Here is a 21,640-nt window from a genome sequence, read left to right on the forward strand (position 1 = left end):
CCTCACCGCCCCTTTTCCTCCGGACGGTGAACCTTCGCGAGCAGCAAGTTTCAAATAGGCTGTTTGCTGACGGACGCAGTCACGACCCCTCGAAGCCTCCCACATGCCCGCTTGCGGTCTCGGCGCGGGGCCGGATCTTCCCTCCACTGTGTCTGATCCAGCGGTGACGCTTTGCCCCGCCCCCACCTTGCAGACTTGCAAGATCTCACGGTGTCAGGTGGGAGGCCGCGTCGGAAGCTGGAGAAGAATAGGGCTCAGGGCTCGGCGTCGGGAGCTCCTTCCCCAAGCCAGAGGTGCTCCTCACTGTCGCCAAAGATGTGGGGTTCAAGGAGGGCGTGGTACCACTGGATTTGTTGGAGAGACTGGGGGCTGAGCCCAAGGGTCTTGGCGGGTAACCGGCGACGAGGAAAGGAACTTGAGGCAGACTCGCGGCACCCTGGAGTAGGTTTAAACAGAGGGGTCTCAAGCGCAGGCTAGGACGCAGCGACCAAGGGGTTAAGGCGCTCCGCTCCGCCCCAGCCCCGGGATTGGTGGCCTCGGGAGGCGTGGCTGGAGGGCGGGTCCACGTTTGCCGCAGCCGCGGGTGGTAATAAAAAATTAGTTTTATAAATGCAATATTATCTCTCAATCAAATAATTCAAATAATTGTTAAAGTAATAGTGATAGATTTATGTTTTCTTTTATTTCCCTCAAAATAAAAACAATAGATGGTAAAGGAAACAGCGAGTAAGTGAGACAGGCCCACCACGGCGTCCCTCTCGGCTCCGACCTGTCGCGGTGCCCACTGCACCGCGAGGCTCGTCGGACCGGACCCGGAGCTGGGGAGGGGGCGCGTCCCGCTGCTAGGGTCCCGGGGGGGGAGGGGAGTGGAGATGAGACCGATGATGTCATGGATGCTTCGCCGGGCCCGGGGGGAGGTGGCGGCCGGAGGGGGTGCGGCCCGGATTATGTCACCTCTTCCCTCTGCGCCCCGCCCCCCGGGGCCACACGCGTTGATGGGGAGCACCGCGAGGTGCGGGTGGGATTTCCCCCACCGCAAAGACCCCCGGGCACCTTCTCAGGATGGCCTGTGGCCGGGGTCTCCATCTGTGGCGCTGCGGGCCGTGGGCTGCTGGTGAATGGCGAACACCCCCCACCCCCGTGCGGAGGCTCATGTGTGCCCGCGTGTGTGTGCTGGGGGGGGGCGCTGTCAGCCCCCTCAGTCCTGAAACATGGGCTTCATCACAGCCAGGATCTAGGGTATGGGCCCCTTCCCCGTTGTCGCCAAGGGAAGACGGATCTCCCCTCACACATCCCAACCAAGAAGTTCTGGAGACCTCTGCACCCCCAAAAGACCTACAGTGTCCCCGATCTCTCTTCTCCCTTAGTTCTTCCTCTCAGAAGCCCTTTCTGATTTTCCTGTCCAAATTCACTGCCTCTTTGCATTGCATATACTTAGCAGTCCCACACGCATCCTCTCTGCATCTTCTCAGTGCCAGGGCACAGAGACCCCCAAGACTTTGCCATCTGTGCACCCTGGGGCACACACAGGCCAGCCCCAGGGAAGCCTTAGACTGAAATCTCTCTGGATTAGCCTGAGCCAAGTGCTCCAAGGCCCCTCCCCACCATGGGCAATCAGGGATACTGTCCTGGGAGGCAGCATTTGGATTGGGCCTTGAAGGATGCAGGATGGGCACAGAGATCTTGGGAAGAGATTGTGGAATGGAGAGGGGCTCAGGTCAGGGAAAATAAGATGAGCAGCAGAAGAGGCCTTGGGGGCCTGACTGCAAGCTCTGCTTTGGTTCTTGGGACAAAGAGGAATGCCAGGCATTTTACCCATAATACACTTACTTCTTAAGATTCCTATAAGGTAGGTGTGAGAACTAGAGATGAAATAACCTGCACGCAATTCCATCAGTGAGCTGGGATTTACACTTGGAGCTGATGCCTCCAGAACTGTCTAGTCTACTGTGCTTGGCACTGCTCATGGAAGAATTTGGGTAGAGCAGGGACAAGATTGGTTTTGCCCTTTAGAAAAAGTCCCCTGGCAGCTGCACGGGGGAGGGAGTGCAGGGGAAGAAAGGCCAGTGAGGAGCCCCCAGCAAGTGTGCTGGCAGGAGGGGCTGCTGACATCTTTAGGGGGTGAAGACCTCTGAGACCCCAAGAAAAGGGTGGAGTGTTCCTAGCTTTGAGAGCTACAAAAGTAGGGAGCTGGGTGGTCACTGTGGGTTGGAGGGACCTGCCCATGTAACTGCAGGTAAAGTCCATTTGGCTCCTTCGTGACTGCTAATACTGTGTGTAATGTCCCAGGCACTGCGAGTTGATGAGACAGAGATAGAGGCAGAGTCAGGCAAGCTGTTATCCCAGGTTGTTGAGCTAATGCCATGAGGCCACCTTTGCAGACCACACTAAGTTACCTAGGTCACTTTCTGCCTACCAGGAAAACATATGTCCCTCCTTGTCCTGCCAGCTCCCTGATGGGGTTTTGAGGAAACAAGCTTGGAAGAGACAAAAGACAGGGAACACTTGCATGGAGTTGACCATGACAAATTAGAATTATGACAAGAAATTCTTTGGGGAGCGAGTCTTGAGGGAGAGCTGCTGTGGGTTGGCAGTCAAGAATTCCCCAGGTAGTGCCTGGGTATAAGAGGCTCAGGCAACAGTCCTGGGACCTCATTTCCATCCAGGACTCTGGGTATCTGAATCTGGCTGGGGACCACATACACTCCAGGGAAACAATAGGGCAGAGTGGCATATGAATAGCCTTAACCTATGGTCAGATTCTTCTTTCCTGGATCTCAGAGAAGGTAGTACTACATGTTTGTACTGCACCTTACAGTTTACAAACCACCTTCCCGAGCATTATTATCCCATCAGTCTCATGATCAGTAGGATCACTTTTGAGGTTTGCTCCTGCACAGACCCAAACCTCTCGTGCAGCCCTCTTGCCTAGATTTCTGATCTTACTGTTGGTGGCTTCCTTCAGCATATCAACACACTCAGATTTCTACCATGTTTAATTTTAAAATTAGAAAAAAGCCCTTGAATCTCAAACCACTTAAATGACGACTCTTTGGCTTTCTTTTAGTGGGGAATCTTCCATCTTTCCCTCCAGACCCCTCTACTCCTGTAGTCTGGCTTTGCCTTGTACCACCTTTCTGAAACCATTCTCTCATAGACCCCAGTGATGTTTCCACCTGCCAAATCCAGGGCACACTCTCCAATGTCAATTTACCTGGCCCCTATTTAACACCAGAGCTGCCACCACATTCTTGAAGCACCCCCCATCTCCTGGCCTTCTTCCTGCTCCCGCACTGCCTCCCAAGCCTCTGGGGCTCTGCCCACACTACCCTTTCTCCCATCCCCTGAACCCCATCTGTATGAAGTTTTGTCAGTTCCTCTTCCCACTGGTTTCAAGCCCAGGCCACACTCAGCCTCCATCCTCCCAGTCTTCTGCTGCTCCCTACACTGCACCAGGGGTGGTGAGAGAAGGGGGCCATGATTAGGGTAGGAGGGTGATTTCTGAGTTGAGGGGTAGTGGGTTGGAGTATGCTGGGAGTGAAGGCAGAGCAGGGACTAGGGTGACACATGAGAGTCCCTTATAGCAAAGTAAGGAGGCCCTTACTCTATCTCAGGGTCTACACTTGCTGATCCTACCCTTAAATTGTGCCCTAGGATACAGATTAGCCAAAGGAAGGAAGGTGGTAAAGTGCTGCTTTCCACACCTAGGGGGCAGACTCTGAGAGAATGGAATTTCACAAAGACAGTGTGGATTGGCTTGGTGGTGAACTTTCCAAATACCTAAGGCTATAATTCCAGGTCTAGTGGCCAGAAGACTTCTGAAGGGCAAAAGCTTTGTCAGGCTTCCCTCGTCTGGGGCCTAATAGGACAGACACATTAGAAGTGGGCATCTGAGTAGAAGATAGTCTGAAGAGTGCTCAAGGGGTGGTGGTGTGCCACCTGGACCCCTTCACCTTGGTAGAGGAGGGCTCCCTGCCTGACTTCTGATGGAAGCAGGAGGTAAGGGCCTAAAGGGGGTCTGAAGGGAGCCCTTGCCATCTCTGGCACATGTATTTGAGCGACCACACCTGTAGCAGGAACTGCCTGCTGTCCTTGCTGGGCTGGATTATGCGGATCACTGGGGCAGGTGTTCCCAGGCGCGGACTTAAGACAAAGGAACCAGGAAGCGGGGCCTCCTGAGCACAGGTAACCCGAGGCCCTTTTGGCCCTGTACCTGTGGATTGGCCTTGAAGAGTGGGGGCGCATGCACACAGAGGGGCGCAGAGGACTTCACGGTGCCCTGAGCAGGGTCAAGGTCCACAGGGAGCGGGGTAGGGGAGTAATCCAGGAAGTCTTCCCGGAGGCGGTGAATTTTTAGCACGGTTCCGCGGAATCCTCCAGGGCGCCGCTGGGTGCGACGGCCCCGCCCCTCCCCGCCCACTTGTGAGAAAGATAGGCCCTGAGAGAAGCAAGACGAGCCCCGGCAGCCGGTGGCATTGCGTCCTCCGCCCCAGCCTTGACCGGCTTTGGGGCCTCTGCCGAGATACTGGACACGGGGAGGGGTTCCTCCGTGCCAGGCCCCCATGCAGCCGACTTAAGACGACCTTCGGGAGGGCTCTCTGGCCATGCACTGCAGCTGCGGGGGGTGGGGCGTTGCTCCTGCCTCCGCCCCCCAAGACTCCCGTCTCCTCGCGCGCCAGCCGCCTGGGGGCGCCCGGCACGTGGCATCCCCACGAGGTATGTCCTTCATTCCTCCCATTTCACAGAGGAGAAAACTGCAGTTCGGGATGGCTCAGTCGGCCCGTCCAAAGTCGCACAGCTGGTTCGGGCCGAGCCCCGACTTCGAGAGTGAGGCACATGGCCCCTGCAGACCGGGCCTCGGAGGATCCCAGGCTTGAGGACCCGTCGGCTCCCCAGCCCCCTTGGAAAGGCAAGGAGAGGAGCCTGCGCTGGTAGTGAGCCTCCACTTCTGCCCTTGACTACAACACTCTAGGTTAGGGTGCCGGGAAGGACCCCAACCACAAGTTTTGGATAGGGGTGGGTTTCTCTCCTTTAACTTATGAGGTTTCCTTTCGGATTCAGGTACTGCTGTCCCTTCCAGCCCCATCTCCCTGCCCATGAGGTTAGGATGTAAGGGCCCAGGTCCGGGGAGAAAAGAACTCTTAAGTTCTATGGGTTGCAGTAAATAATTGAGGGGGCCACTGAGTCTGGGAAGCTTGTAGGAGGAGGTGGGGTTGAGGAGTGGAATACCAAGCTGAGCAGTTGGGAAGGTATGTGTATGGTGTCCTGGGCTGGGTTGGGCTTTGTCAGGTGGGCAACAGGCAGCCCCATTACAAAGCAATCATTCTTACCCCAGCCCCATTCTTCCACCTGAGGTGTCTGAAACTCTTACACCCATTGTAGGGAAGAAGACACTGAGGGGTGGCGTGAGGGTGGTGCTGGGGCTGACTTGGCTTGGGTAGTGGGTGTGGGGGTGGGGCTGACCTATCTTGCCTTCCCACCTATGCCCACAGTACACTTCTGGCTTAGTCATGGCGAAGCTGGAGACGTTGCCTGTGCGCGCTGACTCAGGGCGGGATCCCCTCCTGGCCTTTGCCCCGCGGCCCTCTGAGCTTGGACCCCCAGACCCTCGCCTGGCCATGGGCAGTGTGGGCAGTGGGGTGGCCCATGCCCAAGAGTTCGCCATGAAGAGTGTGGGTACCCGCACAGGGGGTGGGGGCGGCCAGGGCAGTTTCCCTGGTCCCCGTGGCAGCGGGGCCAGCAGGGAGAGGCCAGGCCGCTACCCGTCAGAGGACAAGGCTCTCGCCAACTCCCTCTACCTCAATGGCGAGCTGCGGGGCAGTGACCACACAGATGTCTGCGGAAATGTGGTGGGCAGCAGTGGTGGCAGCAGCAGCAGCAGTGGCGGCAGCAGTGACAAGGCCCCACCACAGTATCGTGAGCCCAGCCACCCACCTAAGCTCCTGGCCACCTCGGGCAAGCTAGACCAGGTCAGTCCCCAGGGCCTTTTTCTGGGAATGGGAGGCATCCCTAGAACTCTTTCTTGGAGTTGGGGTGATAGGTACCAGGAGGGAGGCTAGGCTGGGGAGCCGTGGAGTGGGGCCTTGGAGGCCAAGTCCAGCTTCTGGGACCAGGTCAAAGCCTTGGCTTGGGGGTGCCATAAGGTAGAGACCCAGCCCTGAGCGACTCCTGGGTTGGAGATCAATGGGAATGGGAGGTGAGACTGAACAGGTCTTGGCCAGAGGAAAGAGGCTGGGGTTAAGGCCCCATCCTGATGCCCGCTCCCCTTTCCTTGCTTTTATGCAGTGCTCAGAGCCGCTAGTTCGGCCTTCTGCCTTCAAGCCCGTTGTACCCAAGAACTTCCACTCCATGCAGAACTTGTGTCCCCCACAGACCAATGAGACCCCTGAGGGACGACAGGGCCCTGGTGGCCTCAAGGGCGGACTGGACAAGTCTCGGACCATGACCCCAGCGGGCGGGGGTGGGGGCGGCCTCTCAGATTCAGGCCGGAACTCACTCACAAGCCTGCCCACGTACAGCTCCAGCTATAGCCAGCACCTGGCACCCCTCAGTGCCTCCACGAGCCACATCAACCGCATTGGCACTGCCAGCTATGGTAGTAGTAGTGGCAGCGGCGGCAGCAGTGGTGGTGGTGGGTTGGGCTACCAGGACCTGGCGACCTCCGACAGTGGGCGGGCCTCCTCCAAGAGCGGGTCATCCTCATCCATGGGGAGGCCTGGCCACCTTGGATCAGGAGAGGGCGGAGGTGGAGGCCTGCCATTTGCGGCCTGCTCACCACCCTCGCCTAGTGCTCTGATCCAGGAACTAGAGGAGCGCCTATGGGAGAAAGAGCAGGAGGTGGCAGCTCTGCGGCGGAGCCTGGAGCAGAGTGAGGCAGCGGTAGCCCAGGTGCTGGAGGAGCGGCAGAAGGCGTGGGAGCGTGAGCTGGCAGAGCTGCGACAGGGCTGCAGCGGGAAGCTGCAGCAGGTGGCCCGCCGCGCCCAGCGTGCACAGCAGGGCCTACAGCTACAGGTGCTGCGGCTGCAGCAGGACAAGAAGCAGCTGCAGGAGGAGGCAGCCCGGCTGATGCGGCAGCGTGAAGAGCTTGAGGACAAAGTGGCCGCCTGCCAGAAGGAGCAGGCTGACTTCCTACCCCGGATGGAGGAAACTAAGTGGGAGGTGCGGGTTGGGGCTTTGGGCCTTCTCCCTCTACATCCTCTTCCTTCTGTCCACTGGAGAAACCCAGAATAGTAGCCTATCACAAGGGATGAGAAAGGAATGGAGGCGGGCGGGCAAAATCAATTAGGAGTGTCTGTGAGGGCAAGAGGTGTCCCTGGGCTGGATGAGATTGGCATGTCTGTCCTGAGTCTGAATGGGCCCTGTGTGTCACTTCTGCCCAGTCTGATGCTTTGGGGAGCCCTGGGGAAGCTTGGTACCTCTGGGGCTGGATAGGGGAATGGGGTGGGGTGAGCAGAGCTCTATCTTCACTCTGGCTTCTACCACCCGACCCTGCCCACTGCCCAGGTGTGCCAGAAGGCCGGGGAGATTTCCCTTCTGAAGCAGCAGCTGAAGGACTCACAGGCCGATGTGTCCCAGAAGCTGAGTGAGATTGTGGGGCTGCGCTCCCAGCTGCGGGAGGGCCGGGCCTCACTGCGGGAGAAGGAGGAACAGCTGCTCAGCCTGAGGGACTCCTTCAGCAGCAAGCAGGCCAGCCTGGAGCTGGCTGAGGGAGAGCTGCCTACCACCTGCCTCAAGCCAGCGCTGACTCCCGTGGACCCAGCCGAGCCGCAGGATGCACTGGCCACTTGCGAGAGTGATGAGGCCAAGATGCGCAGGCAGGCCGGGGTGGCCGCCGCTGCCTCCTTGGTCTCCTTGGAAGGGGAGGTGGATGCTGGTGGGGAGAATGGGACACGGGCCCTGCGGAGGGAGGTGGGGCGACTGCAGGCTGAGCTGGCAGCTGAGCGGAGAGCCCGGGAGCGCCAGGGAGCCAGCTTTGCTGAGGAGCGCCGCGTGTGGCTGGAGGAGAAGGAGAAGGTCATCGAGTATCAGAAGCAGCTTCAGCTGAGCTATGTAGAGATGTACCAGCGCAATCAGCAGCTGGAGCGCCGGCTGCGGGAGCGCGGGGCCGCGGGGGGTGCCAGCACACCCACCCCCCAACATGGCGAGGAGAAGAAAGCCTGGACCCCCTCCCGCCTCGAGCGCATTGAGTCCACAGAAATCTGATCCCTGACCTGGGATTGTGGTCTTTTGATAAATGCCCTGTCAAAGGCCAGAGTCTCCAGTATCCCCTCCCACCATCTCTCTTCCCCATGCCAGTTTCCTCATATCCCCAGACCAAAGAGGTTCTCAAAGCAGCTGTGGCCAGATCAGATCCCTCACCTCCCTGTACTGAGTGCCCTCCCAGCTCTGCCATTGCCCCCCTGGGCAGCCCACTTGGATCTCCTCCTGAGGAGGTAATGGGGAGGGCAGAGCGAGTGGGGATGAAGGGTCCAGGCTCCCTTTGTTGACACACCCTTGTTGGAGATAGAGGCGGCAGGCCTTCAGCACCATGAGGTGCCCTAGCCCCTTGATGGGTCTGAGCTGCTACTGTTGGCTACCTTGTGTCCAGTGATGCTCTCTGTGCTCACCTTCTAGGCCATGTAGCTTGAGGGGGCTTGCATGGGGTCTGCTGAAACTGACAGACCTTGGGCTCCTGGCCTCTCTCCTTCCTGCACTATTCTCCCTCCCTCTGGGCAGATTGGCAGGACAAGTAGAAGCAGATGGCCTGCCTGTGGTTGAGAGGGCTACCTGCCCAGCCCCTCCCCCCCAAGGTCTCTTTGGCTCAGGCCTCAGAGCTTGGCTTGGTCTTAAACGTGTGTCCATATGTGTGTGTTGGGGGATGGAAGGGCTGAGGCTGGAGGCTCAGTGCCAGGGAAGATCTGCCTTCCTGTTCCTGGGAAGGGTCACCTGGAGGCTTCCTAGCTCTACCCAACCCCCCTTTTGGCCAGGATCTAAGGGCAACAGCCCCATCTGCTTGGCTAACCCCACACCCAAGGCCACTGTCTGGCTCTAACTACAGCTATTATGTGCTACCTGCCTCTCAGGCACTCCCCTCACCCAGTTCCTGAGGTCATGAGTGTCTGTAATGTCTTCCTGTGTCTTCCCCATTCTATTCCCTAGCTTCATGCTTTCATGGTCAGAACATCATTGTCCCAGGCCACCTCTTCCCCCAAACCTCACCTTTTCTTCCAGTAGAAAATTCTGCTTGATTTTTGGTGCACTGCCCACTTCCAAGCTCCACTGGGCCCAAGCCTAAGCCTGAGGCTCTTGCTTTGGGGGCAGGTGTGGTGGTGATTGTGATTGCCCTTGAGGAACAGGCTGACCTGAAAGGAACATTGACCCTTGGGTTCCCAGGGCCCCGAGGTAGCCCAGTGTTTGTCCAGGGTAGGCCTGGCATGGCCATCAATGGGAGTTGGGACAGCAATGTGACTTCCTCCTTTCTGGGCCCTCTCAGAGTCCATCTTCCCAAGATAGGAAGGGAAAGGCAAATTTCTAATTCACCAGCAATAAAAATTAGAGGAGGCTTGGGCCCTTAGTCCTGATATTTCTGTTTTTACTCTCTTCCTTCTACCCCCAAGACTGAGTTTGGGGGAAGGGCGGAGAGAGCTGGCAACTACTGTGAGCAAGTCCCCAACCCCTGACCAGCCTCCTCCCATGACTGGTGACTGTTTAACAAGCTGTGCATCCTCCACAAAAACAGGAGTGCCCCTCTGTGTGGCCTCTATCCCTTTGCACAGCCCCTTCCCGTGGCCCTCACCAGATTGCTGAACTGGTTTGGGGGCCATCCTGGCAATCACTGCCCATTCCACTGACCCCTCACTCCACCTGCCCTCGCACCTGGGCCTGGGCCAGAGGGGCAGGGGGAAGAGAAGGCATTAGTAGGGAAAAAAAAAGAAAAAGAAAAATATGAACAGACTCAGCTTTGGGACTTCCAACCACAAAATAAATTATATATAAATATATATAAATATATATCTCTACCATATGTGATAGAAAAACTTCATTTTCTTTTCCCAAAGAAATAAAATGGAGAATGACTCCTGAGTGGCATTCTTTGGCCTGTTCGTGTCTTTGCAGATGTGGGAGGCCTGGGTGTGGAGGGCAAAGCCGGACTAAACAGATTTCCCAGAGGTGCCTTGAGACAAGGTGCTCACTGGGCCGTGCCAGGAGTTTGGCTCAAAGCCCAAGCTTCTCCATGTTAAGAGGAGTTGTGGTTCCACATTTCTGCCCAATGAGCCTTTCTTTTCAGTTAAGACTGTTGCCAAAAGGGTTTCAAGCTGGTTCCAGCTCAGAATCTGGACACCAGGCTACTGTCCAGAAGGCAGGTGATGCAGGACAGCTAGAAGAAGCCTGCAGGGGCCTGAGCCACCTTGCAGTGATGGGCTGATGTATGAGGACAGAATACATAGACATGAAGACGGAACTGGTTTGTGCTGCCAGCAGGGAGCCATCCTTTTGTAGGTAAGTGCTGTCCGTTATGATAATTTCTTCTGTCCTCACAAAGCCTGCCAATCAAGAACACATTTCACTACAAGTAACAACCTGATTTACAGGACCTTAAAAAGTAGTTTATTTTTTCTCATCTGACAAATCTGGTCATAGGCATCCTAAGTGTCATAGGTGTTGGTTCATCAAGGACCTAGGCTGTTCATCCTCCTACTTTCCCATTCTTAGCATGTTGTTCCCTCCATGCCACAAGGTGGCTGCCACAGCTCCATGAAGTCACTGAGGCAACTCCATTTTATCATGAAAGTAAAAGCTTTTCCCCAGAACCCTCTCAGCACGTTTCTCTTTAAATTTTGTTGACCATAACTGAGCCACGTGCTCTTCCTACTTCAAAGAAGGCTGGGACATTGAGTATTTGGCAAAGAAGAACAGGATTGTCATGGTTGCCTAGGACCAATATGTTTCATTCCCTGGGGATGGGCTTTCTGCTCTCTGGGTTCTGCTGGCAAAGACAGAGTCATAATCAGCAACTAACAGTGTTTGCCCTGGTCTGGCCTGAGTGAGAGGACCCTTCCTGAGCAGTAGTTGTCAGTGGCCTAGGGCCCCAAAGGTTCACACCCAGGCAAACAGTGCCCTCCACAGAGGTCAGGAGTTGGGATACCAGGCTTGCTCCTCTTTGCAGTGATGTATACTCCCTATATTGATTTTGTCTCCCTGACAAGATGGTGCCCCGGAGGGAGTACCAATTCTCAGGTCTCCTTCACAGCCCTTAGGATGAATGGGCCAGCAACCAAAGCACTGACAAGTTATGATGACCCTGACCAGCAGCTCTCCAGTGCCCCTAGGAATGGCAGTTTGAGGCTAGACCCTCCTAGAAGAAGTCGGTGGAGCCTCTTCCTTGCCCATACTGACTCAGGAGCGAACCTCCCTACTTAGAGATGTGAAGGATCACTGGGGCTCATCCGCCATAGCACTGGCCTCCTCAAGCTTCGGCTCACATCCATTTCTCCTACCGGGTTTTCCTATGCATCACTAACTCTTCTCCTTCCCTTTTTAAATGCATGATTACCCTCATTGTACAGATGAGAAACTAAGAGAGTTTATGCGACTTCCTCAAGGTCATAAAACCCTGAATGGTGGTCTGGGATTCGAACTTGTGACTACGCTATTCAATTGCTTCCAAAGCGGTATATCTACGGCGGTGTTTCTCATCCGCAGGTCCTAGATTCCCCCTGATTCTTTATTGTCTTTCGGTGGAAGTCGTCCTTGAAAAACGCTGAGAGTCTTTTGAGCCTCGGCTGCACCCGTCACTCGCACAGCTGCCGGAAGTACCGGGCAGTTGGCCGGAAGTGGGATTGCGAGGCCCGGGTATAACAGGCGTAGTCGCCGTGGTGCGGCAGCCTGCGGCATCCTGGGTCTGGTGTCGTGCTTCGTTCTCGCGCTGGCCAGGCTCAGGTGAGTGGTGGCAACCGGGGAGGACGTCGACCTGAGCCGTGGCCCTCACCTCCTGCCCCTTTCGCCGGTCCAGAGCTGGCGCGCTCCGAGGCCCAGCTCTGCGCTTCCCGGTCCATTGAGGCACCTCTCGCAGGCCCGGCTCTAGTGAGAACCTCGGTGACCCCCGGCACTCCGGAATTCTGTGACCTTGGACAAGCGGCTTATCTGAACCTTGATTTTTTCGCTGTAAGACTGAGATAACAATACTTGCTTCACAAGTATTGTAGTGATGTAGTCCGCTTCCCTCCACTTATCACACTTCAGTGTGCATGTGAATCACTTGGGGTTCTGGAGGTTCTGATTCTGTAGGTCTGGGGTGGGGCCAGAGATTCTGCGTTTCTAACCAGCTTCCAGGTGAGGCTGTTGCTACTGTTCTGCAGTCCACACTTTGAACAGCAAAGCCCTACAGTATTTTGCTTAGTACCTGGGATGGAGTGAGTCTTCAGTAAATATCAATACGATATGTACCTTTTCCTCATTTTAACAGTTTCTGGTTGCACAAGCCTAACAAGAGTAATATTTATGTTCCCTTCCCTTTTTTCTCTCCAGGAATAAGAAAAATAATTGCTTTTTCTTTATATATACAAATCGTGACACAGCGCTTCTGTCCTGATTCAGGAAGCTTTGAACCCTCTTTATACCAGTTAGGTTAATCCGCCTCCTGAGGTGTTGCTTCATTGCTCACTCACTGTAGACCCTTGGACAGTGCTTCATCCTGTGGAGTTGGTAGCCAAGTGCTTTACCAATATGGCTGATGTTTTGTGCTTCAGTTGTTTGTTGCTGCTGTAATCTGAATTCATGTTTTCTGCACTTTGGGCACATTTTGAGTAGTTAGAACAGCTGCCTTTCCAGAACTAGATTCTGCAACTCACTGCTCCCAATAGCTTCAGGCAAGCTTTGGGATGAATTTACTACTGCCCGGTAGACCAAAATAAAACCTGTTGTATAATACAATTGAGAAAGTCAGGCTTTGGGCAATTATGCAAGTCTAATTTATTTGTCAGTATGGCTTTCCCATTTACTGGTTTATTTTTCTGGTCCTCAGTAAGGCCTTGTCATTCATCAAGTAAGTCAGCTTTGATACCAAAGAATTTTGAATTCCTCCTTCACTTGTCTGAAATACTATATTGTGCGGCCTTGCAAATCTAGGAAAACAGGTGAAACCAAGTGTTCGATCGAGTTAACAGTGATAGGTTAACTTGGACCATTTATTTGGGAATTTTTCACATGACTCAGGGTGCAGATACTTCTCTTTACCTGCCTGGATTTTGTCAGTCCTCTAGTAGTCCCATTTAGATGGGCTGAGAGGATGTGAGTTTCTGCTTTCTGTTGTTATACTCAGAAATTTTCTAAAGACATTATCAGTAGGGGCTCTAACAGAATTATCTTTGGGGCCTTGTTGGACTATATCTACTGGCCCTTCTTGCCATTCTGATAGAGAAATAGCAGAGTCTTAGAAAAGGAGAGGGTTATGTAAGCTAAAATTTAACAGATGATTGTGATGTGCTGTTTTCTTTCTCATAAGCCTGGAAACTAGAATGAAATGGAGGGGACGGGCTGGGCTGTTAGACTTAATTAAGGTTTGTCTTAGCTCTGTGGGTGTTACTGATTTGACTTTAACACTTTTACATTAGTTCTTTACCTTCATACTAGTAGTAGACCTTGCCCCTCCTTTGTAGGCTGTGCTCTTGGGTGGAAGTAAGCACAGAAGATTCTAGTCCAGTTAGTATCTGCATTGACAGCTAAGAGTCCATACTGTCAGTCTCTAAGCCTTCACCATGGGCTTTAAAGCTTTGTAGCCTCTTATCAGGAGACTCTAGCACCTAGAGAGAAAAAAATTTTTTTAAAAAAATTCTTAGGGTTGCACAACAAATTATTTGCTAAGAATGGGGTTTGAAGTATCTATTTATTTGTGGCAATTTTATCAGGACATAAGAGAATTAAACTTTTCTAGCCGAAAGATCAGAAATCAGAATTAAGGATTGAGATCTGGTAACTGGTAAATTGAATATGCTGAGGGTGTCATGTACTTAATCTACAGTTAGTATGGCTGCCTTCCTCCACCTGGCTTTCTTCTAACTTCTGGACTATAGTTTAAAACGAAGCTATTCGACCTTGCTCAGACCTGTACCCGGAAGGTAGAAAGGTAAGATTCCTTGCTTCTCTGAAATCACATCATTCAGGGTGGTTTGGGCAGTACCATTCAGAATAGCTGTGGTCCAGGGGTCTCTGAGTTTCCTTTCTGGTTCATTAGGACCCCTAAAGAGGAAGTGGGGAGGAGGGTATACTTGGGGCACTTAAGCTAAGAAAGGGGCTTTGTGGAATGATGTCACGTATATTTGAGCCTTTAGAGAAGGCATCAAGAGTTATTGATTGGGCATCTCATGGTGTTCTTTTCTCAGCTTTCTTATGGATTTTTTGGGAGTCCTTAAGTGAGGAGGAATTAACTCTCAGCTGTGTTTTTTGAATCTGGGTAACACAACCTGACCTCTCTTTTGCAGTGCCTTTTCTCCCTACTGTTCTGCTTTATTGGTTCTGTATCTTGTATTTCTTTCATTTCCTTTTCCACAGTATTCAAGACCCAACTTCTGAAGTGGTTGTATTTCACACCTGTATATGTAGATATGGTGTCTGTATACTTAACACTAAAAGTTGCATAGTGAAAAAGTAAGTAGCTACTGTTTGCTGTTTGCAGTTTGGCTCTGCATGCTTCTAATTATTTTGTCATCATTTCTGCCCATTCTGTGGGCATCCATAAAAAAAATTCTATAGACAGGATGTGCTTGTACTAGATAAAGCTTTTCATCATTTTCTTTGAATATTAAAGTTACTTTCTCTATTCACTGTCTTCTTGAAGAATACGTTAATTTCCTGATGGCAAATGCATTTCGTAAATTTAATTTTTGTCAAAGTTATACACATAAATGGTTTACACAAATAGTTTGACCAAGCTCGTAACACAAAATATTAATATCCTCTCTTTTCCCCCTTCATTTTTGTTCCTGTGAGGCATTTTTAACTATGTTTCTTTTGGCATTTATCAGTATATTTCTAAACATATTTGTGTTGCTATTTCTTGATTTCGATAGGAAAAATCTATAGCAATATCTATAACATTTTTTTGACTTCTTTATTGTGGACTTTGAGACTCTGGGTCTCTTGTATCACTACCCAATATCCCCCTACCCGTCTTCACTTCCCTTCATTCTCCCAATTTAGTTTGCTTATAATTTTTGGTTAGACTGATATTCAAGGTTCATAATAATAAGATTATGTAAATATTATTCACAGCTGAGCAGGGAGTATAATGTCACATATTTTGTCTTACACAATTTTTTTTGTTTTCCTGGAGTTAACTTTTGTTATTGTTATTATTGGCTTGGTTTTCAGTCTACCTATTAATTGTTCATCCCCAGATTATCCATTAGAAGTATAAATCTCTCCCAGGTAATATCCATCTCCTCCAGCATGAACAGGTTGCTCTTTATGTCTGCTCACAGCTCTAGTCCTGGGGTCTTCTTTCATCATTATCCCAGAGTTCCCTTTTATTTCTCTCTTACATTGAACCCTAAATTCTGGATCCCATGTCTCTCCTGCCAACTTTCAGGTCTTCAGTAGTAGTAGACCTCTTTACCTTGATACTGGAGTGTCTTATAAACCCATTCCTTCATGTAGATTTCCTTCTTTGAGATATTTTTCTGTTCTTTTTGTAAGTAGTATAAACTAACCATAGTGACAGCTAGGATCCTAGACTATAAGAGGTGGGTGGGCTTTTGAGCTCATCCGGTTCTAACCCTCCAGCTTCCTGGAACCTGGAAACCCTATAGATTGTTCAGTGTCTTCTCCACCCGCCTCTCTGGAACACGACTCCCCTTTTTGTCTCTCCAGTATACCAGCGTTAGTTTTGGAATCAGTCAGTCCTTGATGTCAGACCCCACTGTATAACCTTCGGCAGGTTTCTTGTGAAGTCTCTTCTTCCTCTTTAACAACATAGAGAGAATAAAACCTACCTTACAGAAAGGGTGTAAAGATTGGAACTAATGCAGGTAAAACAGCTCATACAAGGCTTGGCACAGAGGAGGCCCTAAGACAGTTGTGGCTCTTGGTATTTCCATCTAGGGACTTAGCCTATATTTTTACAAATCAAAAAGAGCCACATTAATTCAAAACACGGGATCTATACCAGCCAAGCATTGATATTCCAGGAGATGATTTTTTTGTTCATTTTAGGACCATGCATAGTGATTTTATTAAGTACTGTTAGGTAGTATGAATTGAAATAATTTAAGTTATTTAATGTGCTTTTAAAATTACATAATTTATAAAGGTATTTGTTAAATTAATTCATATACTATTCTGTATTAACAGTTTTAACCCCAGTAAAAAGGGGGAAAAAGTTAATTTATCAAAGATTTAACAGAAATCCTCCACCACAAAGAAGCTGTATAATTACTTTTATATATGTATTTTAGGTGATGGTATTTATTTGTATTCTATTTGTTCCACTGATACTTGTATTTACTTTTCCATGTATTGACGTCTGCCACACACTTATCCTGTAAACCAGCCTTGTCTGGTTGGACAGTTGGTGTTTTTGTTTGTTTCTTTGTTGTTGTTCTTTGCTTTAGATAGCACACTATTTTGTTAAAAAAATAGTTTTGTCTTTTTAAAAAGTTATTTCTTCAGATCTAGTTCCCACGATGAGACGAAGGACTACAGATTTGAATAGTTTATGGCTTTAGTTGCACATTGAGTTGGATTAAATTTACATTCCAGATTCTAAAGCAGATCTTCTTAAAAACCCTATTCTGTCAACTGAAGAGTTCCATTACTTGCTCTCTCTTTTCTTTTTACCATGCTTGTGCTGCAGTGTTAATTGAGATTCCTAGTGAGTATTTTGAGGCATAAATCTTTAATTATCATCTAAACATTAAAGACAAAATTATTTCAGTATTATTTTCCTCATGTTTTGTAATTTTTAAAAAGTTAGCCATCTGCATTCATAGGAATAAACTAGTGGTCTATAGCAAACTTTCTGTAAAGGGTAAGGTAGTAAATATTTTATGCTTTGCAGGCCTTATATTTTTGGCCACAGTTACTCAGTTTTGCTCTTGTAGTGAGAGAGCAGCCATAAAGAATGTGTGATGAATAGCCTGGCTATGTTCAGATAATACCTTACTTACAAAAACAGGTGGAGGGCTAGATTTGGGCCATAGTTTGCTGATACCTGGTCTTTAGCATCTGGACCCATAGGTTGAAACTTGGTGGGCAGACTGGTAAGAACCAAGTGTATAATGATTTCATGTGGAAGAATTCTACTCTGGTTCACAAAGAAATTGGAGTATTCCTGTCGTCCAGAGAAGCCTTTGTAGCTGGGTTACCCGAACAAGGGCACTAGCCTGCCCTGTGGTCTCCTGATTCTTATGCTATGGACTCTGGAAGGAAGGGGCTGACAGGGGACTTGGGCAGGAGTTTCAGAAAGTTATTCTGGTACCCTCAGGACCCTCAATGGTTTTTCTGCAGCACCATTCCTATCTGGTCCATGTCTTGGCATCTCAGGGCTCCCTGGGTTCCGCTTGTCAGGCTTTGGCATTTCTCAAGTGGAAGACAATAAGCATTTAGAGAAAGCAAGAGTACAGCAGAGTCCATTTCTTAACTTCTCATGATTTTCTACCATGGGAGAAAAATGGGACTTGTACTGCTCACAGGCAGGATAATCAACACCTGACTCACTGGAAGCACTGCGAATCTGCCACCTCCAGAGGAGAGCTGTGCCTCTCCCTTTGCATGTCAGCACGGCAGTTATGTGCATTGGTGTTCCCTGAACCCTGAGCTCTGCTTTGAGTTCCTTTTTGCTTCCCACCCATGAATTGACAGTGAGCTGGGAGGGCTTCGGCCTTCTGCCCCCGCCCCCCAAAATGAGTGAGTTTTTGTGTATACTTCCCAATTGCATGACTTCTCTGCAGTAGTGATTTAAACTCGGTTATAAATCTCCTGGAGAAGAAAATAGGCATCTTCTAAAAGGTTTAGGAGCAGCAGTAGAACAACAGAATTCTGTAATCAAGTTTTGTACTTTGGGAACAGGGAAGGTTATTGTGGGTATACTTCATTAATCTTTACTCCAACTCCCACTTTTTTTTTGGTGTTAGCATGGCAGCTTTTACCAACTTTTTTATTCTGCAATTGGGCCCTTTATGTGTTGATAGCAAAGAAATGGAATAGGCTGCTCACTTTTGTTCACAGCTTTCTTTTTGGAAATCTGCTTTCTTCCTTCCTGTTCGAAGTCAGCAGAACAACCATCTCTTCTCTAACCATCGCTGCTTTCCTTCTACTGTAAAGAAATTCTATCCAAAGGACAGAGGAAATCCAGAACGAAGTCTGGACTGACCAGCAGTCTGGAGAACTGCCCAATAGTACCCTGGTTTTGAGGTTTTCTTGTGTCTTTATGCAAGGCACACAGTTTATCCTTTCTGTCTTGTGGTTTGGACATTCACTAATGTTGAACTTAAGTGGACAGCACAGTTTTAATCCAGTTCTTATAATGTGTAAATTTCAGTATTGTGATAGGTGGAAGCCACTTATTCTTCATCTACCCTTTTTTCAGTATCTGGCACCAATTCTGGCCCAGTCATTTGTGATCCATGGCTCTTGTGATATGCCGAAGACTTCCAGGCAGTTTCTGTGGAACGCCTCCCCGTCCAGCTCTAATCAAGCACCACATAAACAAGAAATTGCCTGGTCAAACCTGTGAGGACTGTGTTCTGACTGCCAAAATGATCAGTACTGACACCAGAATGGCAGCCACTCTGAGACTGTTAAAATCTTTAGGATATCGAGCGTTTTGCAACCCTTTTGCCTGCAGTACAACCCAAAGTGTGGCATACTGGAATGTGGGAAGCTACACGTGGCACAGGGGACAGGACACTTCAGAACACAATAGCCTCTGTCATCCTGCCGAAAAAGCTGAGAATATTTGTAGCACCTCCTGTTCTCGGAGAATCCTGACAACCAACAGTGCCCTCCCGGGTTTGGAATTCAGCAGGGCTTTTGCCTCTAAGGCCAGCATGTTGAATCCAGGCTCACCCAGGGCCATGAAAGTTGATGAAGAGAATATAGAAGTTTTTGATTCCTTTGAAGATCCCCGAATTTTCCTGCAGCTCAGACCAGAGTACCAGCTTCACAGCTATAACAGATCTGAGCCTTGTCACCCCCTGTCTGTTTCAGAAGGTGATCTAATTTTGCACAAAGTCACAGTTTATCGAGATAATCTCCAGCCTCAAATTATTGTTGATTATTTCTGTAAGCTGAGCTCTATGCCTTCAGAGCAGCATCCTGTTTTGCTGTCCAGTGCCAGCTTTGCTATGCTCTGCCAGCTGAGTGTGAAAAACATACAGCTCTTTGATGTTCCAGATCTGATCAATATTTTGAAAGCTTTTGTCAGTTTAGGAATCCCTCATTCCCATTCAATGCTAGATGTGTATGAAACCAGATTTTGCCATAAGGTGTGGGAAATGAGTCTGGATCAACTTCTCTTGGTGGCTGACCTCTGGAGGTACTTGGGCCGCAGAGTACCTCGGTTTTTTAAAATATTTTTTAGTTATCTTAATTTGCACTGGAAAGATCTGTCCTTGTCCCAGTTGATTCACTTGATTTATATTATAGGTGAAAATCGTCAGGTACCCCAGGACCTAATGCAAAAACTGGAATCATTGATCCTCAAGTATATAGATTTTATCAATTTAGAGGAGGCTGGTGCAATCTGTTTGGGGTTCTTTAAATCAAGTAGTGGTCTCTCTGAATTTATCATGAGGAAAATTGGAGACTTGGCATGTGCTGACATGCAGCATCTAAGTAGTTATGCCTTAGTGAATATTCTTAAAATGTTCCGTTTCACTCATGTGGATCATGTAAGTTTCATGAAGCGATTTGGGCAGATTGCTCCTCAGCGAATTCCTTCCCTGGGAGTTCAGGGTGTCATGCACCTGACACTTGCCTGCTCAGCCTTACACATCCTGGATGAAGGGGTAATGAATGCCGTGGCTGCTTCTTTGCCTCCTAGGGTAGCATACTGTCGAAGTAAAGATGTTGCCAAGATTCTGTGGTCATTTGGAACTCTGAATTATAAGCCACCCAATGCAGAAGAGTTTTATTCTAGCCTTATAAATGAGATTCATAGGAAGATGCCTGAGTTCCACCGGTACCCAGAACACCTGCTCACTTGCCTGCTGGGCCTGGCATTTTCTGAGTACTTTCCCATAGAGCTCATCAATTTCGCTTTGAGTCCAGGATTCGTCAGGTTAGCTCAGGAGAGAAGTAAGTTTGAACTCACTAAGGAGCTGTATACTCTTGATGGTACAGTTGGCATTGAGTGTCCAGATTACAGAGGCAATCGTCTTAGTTCTCACCTTCAGCAAGAGGGGTTTGAAAAACTGTGGAATTTAGCTAGGAAGGATATGAGCTCAAAGCCTGAATTTCTAGAAGCTCTCTTTTTACTTGAGACCATGTTGGGTGGGCCCCAGTACATCAAACACCATATGATTTTGCCTCATACCCGATCTTCTGATTTAGAGGTCCAGCTTGATGTTAACATGAAGCCATTACCATTTAACAGAGAAGCAACGTCCACTGAAGATGCAGCCAAATTAAAGCTCAAGCATGTGGGAGTCAGTCTTACAGATGATTTGATGAATCAGCTACTGAAGGGGAAATCAGGAGGGCCTTTCCAGGGGGAAATTGAGTCAGAGACTGGGCAGCAGCCCATGGAATTCGAGAAGAAGACAGCCATACCCTCGGAGGGCTCCCTTTACAATGTGGCAGACAGATTGGAGGCTGTGGAGATGGTTGGCCTGTGCCCCCCAGACTGCGTGCAGGCCCCACAAGTGAAGCTGGCTATTCAGCTGACAAACAAGAACCAGTATTGCTATGGTTCCAGGGATCTGCTTGGACTGCACAATATGAAAAGGCGGCAGCTCAATCGAATTGGCTACCGTGTGGTTGAGTTATCCCACTGGGAATGGCTGCCACTTCTGAAACGAACTCGCTTCGAAAAGCTGGCATTCCTCCATGAGAAAGTGTTTACCTCTGCTCTCTGAAGGGCCTTTGGGGCATTTCTACTCATAAATGCTATAGATGTGCACTGTACCAGGTGTCGTGAAACAGTTATAAAAGCCAGAATATAGGTTTGTAATAAAATCATCCTGAGGAGAATTAGTTGTACTCTTGTCTATGGCAGATTGAATCTAGTGTATGTTATTTTTAATTAATTGTAACCTGGTCTGGTTGTACAAGTTGCTGCTAATTTACACAGGTAAATAAACATCTTAAAATGTCTGATTTTCAATTCCTATCTCAGTTTTCTCTGTTTACCTGCCTTATCTCACAGTTGTTTTGAATTTTCAGGATAAAAGTATAGTTAGGCATTGTATAAAGTCAGTTTTAAAAAACCACTTTTCATATGCTTTGTTAAAAAATAAGAATCTTTTACTTCAGTTACATTTCAGGGTTTTTTTCCCCCATGCATAATTTCTTCATACCCTCTAAAATTAAAGTCCTTATTCTTTTTTAGATTTGTTTGGTTATTCTTAGTTGCTGATTCTTCTGGCTTTAGAAGGCCATTTCAGAATTAGTGAATTTAATATCTTCCTCTTAAGCCCCCTCGTCTGCACTTCTACTTCTTTTGCAA

The 21,640-nt window shown here is 49.4% G+C and overlaps 3 protein-coding genes across 11 annotated transcripts in view; all 3 read left to right on the forward strand.

Moving 5' to 3' along the window:
- Positions 1 to 4,606: 4,606 nt before the first annotated feature.
- On the forward strand, positions 4,607 to 10,062 carry LZTS3 (leucine zipper tumor suppressor family member 3). 5 transcript variants are annotated; one of them, XM_015597296.2, is made up of 4 exons: positions 4,607 to 4,934; positions 5,493 to 5,969; positions 6,286 to 7,158; positions 7,504 to 10,062. In XM_015597296.2, the coding sequence occupies exons 2-4, from the start codon at positions 5,511 to 5,513 to the stop codon at positions 8,200 to 8,202; spliced, it is 2,031 nt and encodes a 676-aa protein (XP_015452782.1). In that variant the 5' UTR covers positions 4,607 to 4,934; positions 5,493 to 5,510; the 3' UTR covers positions 8,203 to 10,062. The 5 variants fall into 5 exon arrangements, with proteins under 5 accessions (XP_015452782.1, XP_015452779.1, XP_015452780.1 ...); XM_015597293.2 differs by having other exon boundaries at positions 4,608 to 5,016; XM_015597294.2 differs by having other exon boundaries at positions 4,608 to 4,972.
- Positions 10,063 to 11,802: 1,740 nt separating this feature from the next.
- FASTKD5 (FAST kinase domains 5) lies at positions 11,803 to 21,298 on the forward strand. Of its 5 annotated transcripts, none has more exons than XM_015597131.2 (4): positions 11,803 to 11,919; positions 14,000 to 14,104; positions 14,530 to 14,625; positions 18,563 to 21,298. In XM_015597131.2, exon 4 carries the CDS (start codon positions 18,600 to 18,602, stop codon positions 21,048 to 21,050), a length of 2,451 nt encoding a protein of 816 aa, XP_015452617.1. In that variant the 5' UTR covers positions 11,803 to 11,919; positions 14,000 to 14,104; positions 14,530 to 14,625; positions 18,563 to 18,599; the 3' UTR covers positions 21,051 to 21,298. The 5 variants fall into 5 exon arrangements, with proteins under 5 accessions (XP_015452617.1, XP_015452616.1, XP_006921713.1 ...); XM_025039852.1 differs by lacking the exon at positions 11,803 to 11,919 and adding an exon at positions 11,929 to 12,144; XM_015597130.2 differs by lacking the exon at positions 14,530 to 14,625.
- The window catches only part of UBOX5 (U-box domain containing 5), a 31,058-nt gene continuing 21,226 nt past the window's right edge, over positions 11,809 to 21,640 (forward strand). The window contains 1 exon segment of the mRNA XM_015597133.2: positions 11,809 to 11,919. The gene's annotated coding sequence lies outside the window, so the exon portion shown is untranslated.

This window comes from Pteropus alecto, unplaced genomic scaffold (genome assembly GCF_000325575.1).
Source record: "Pteropus alecto unplaced genomic scaffold, ASM32557v1 scaffold45, whole genome shotgun sequence".
In the NCBI taxonomy this organism is placed as follows: domain Eukaryota; kingdom Metazoa; phylum Chordata; class Mammalia; order Chiroptera; family Pteropodidae; genus Pteropus; species Pteropus alecto.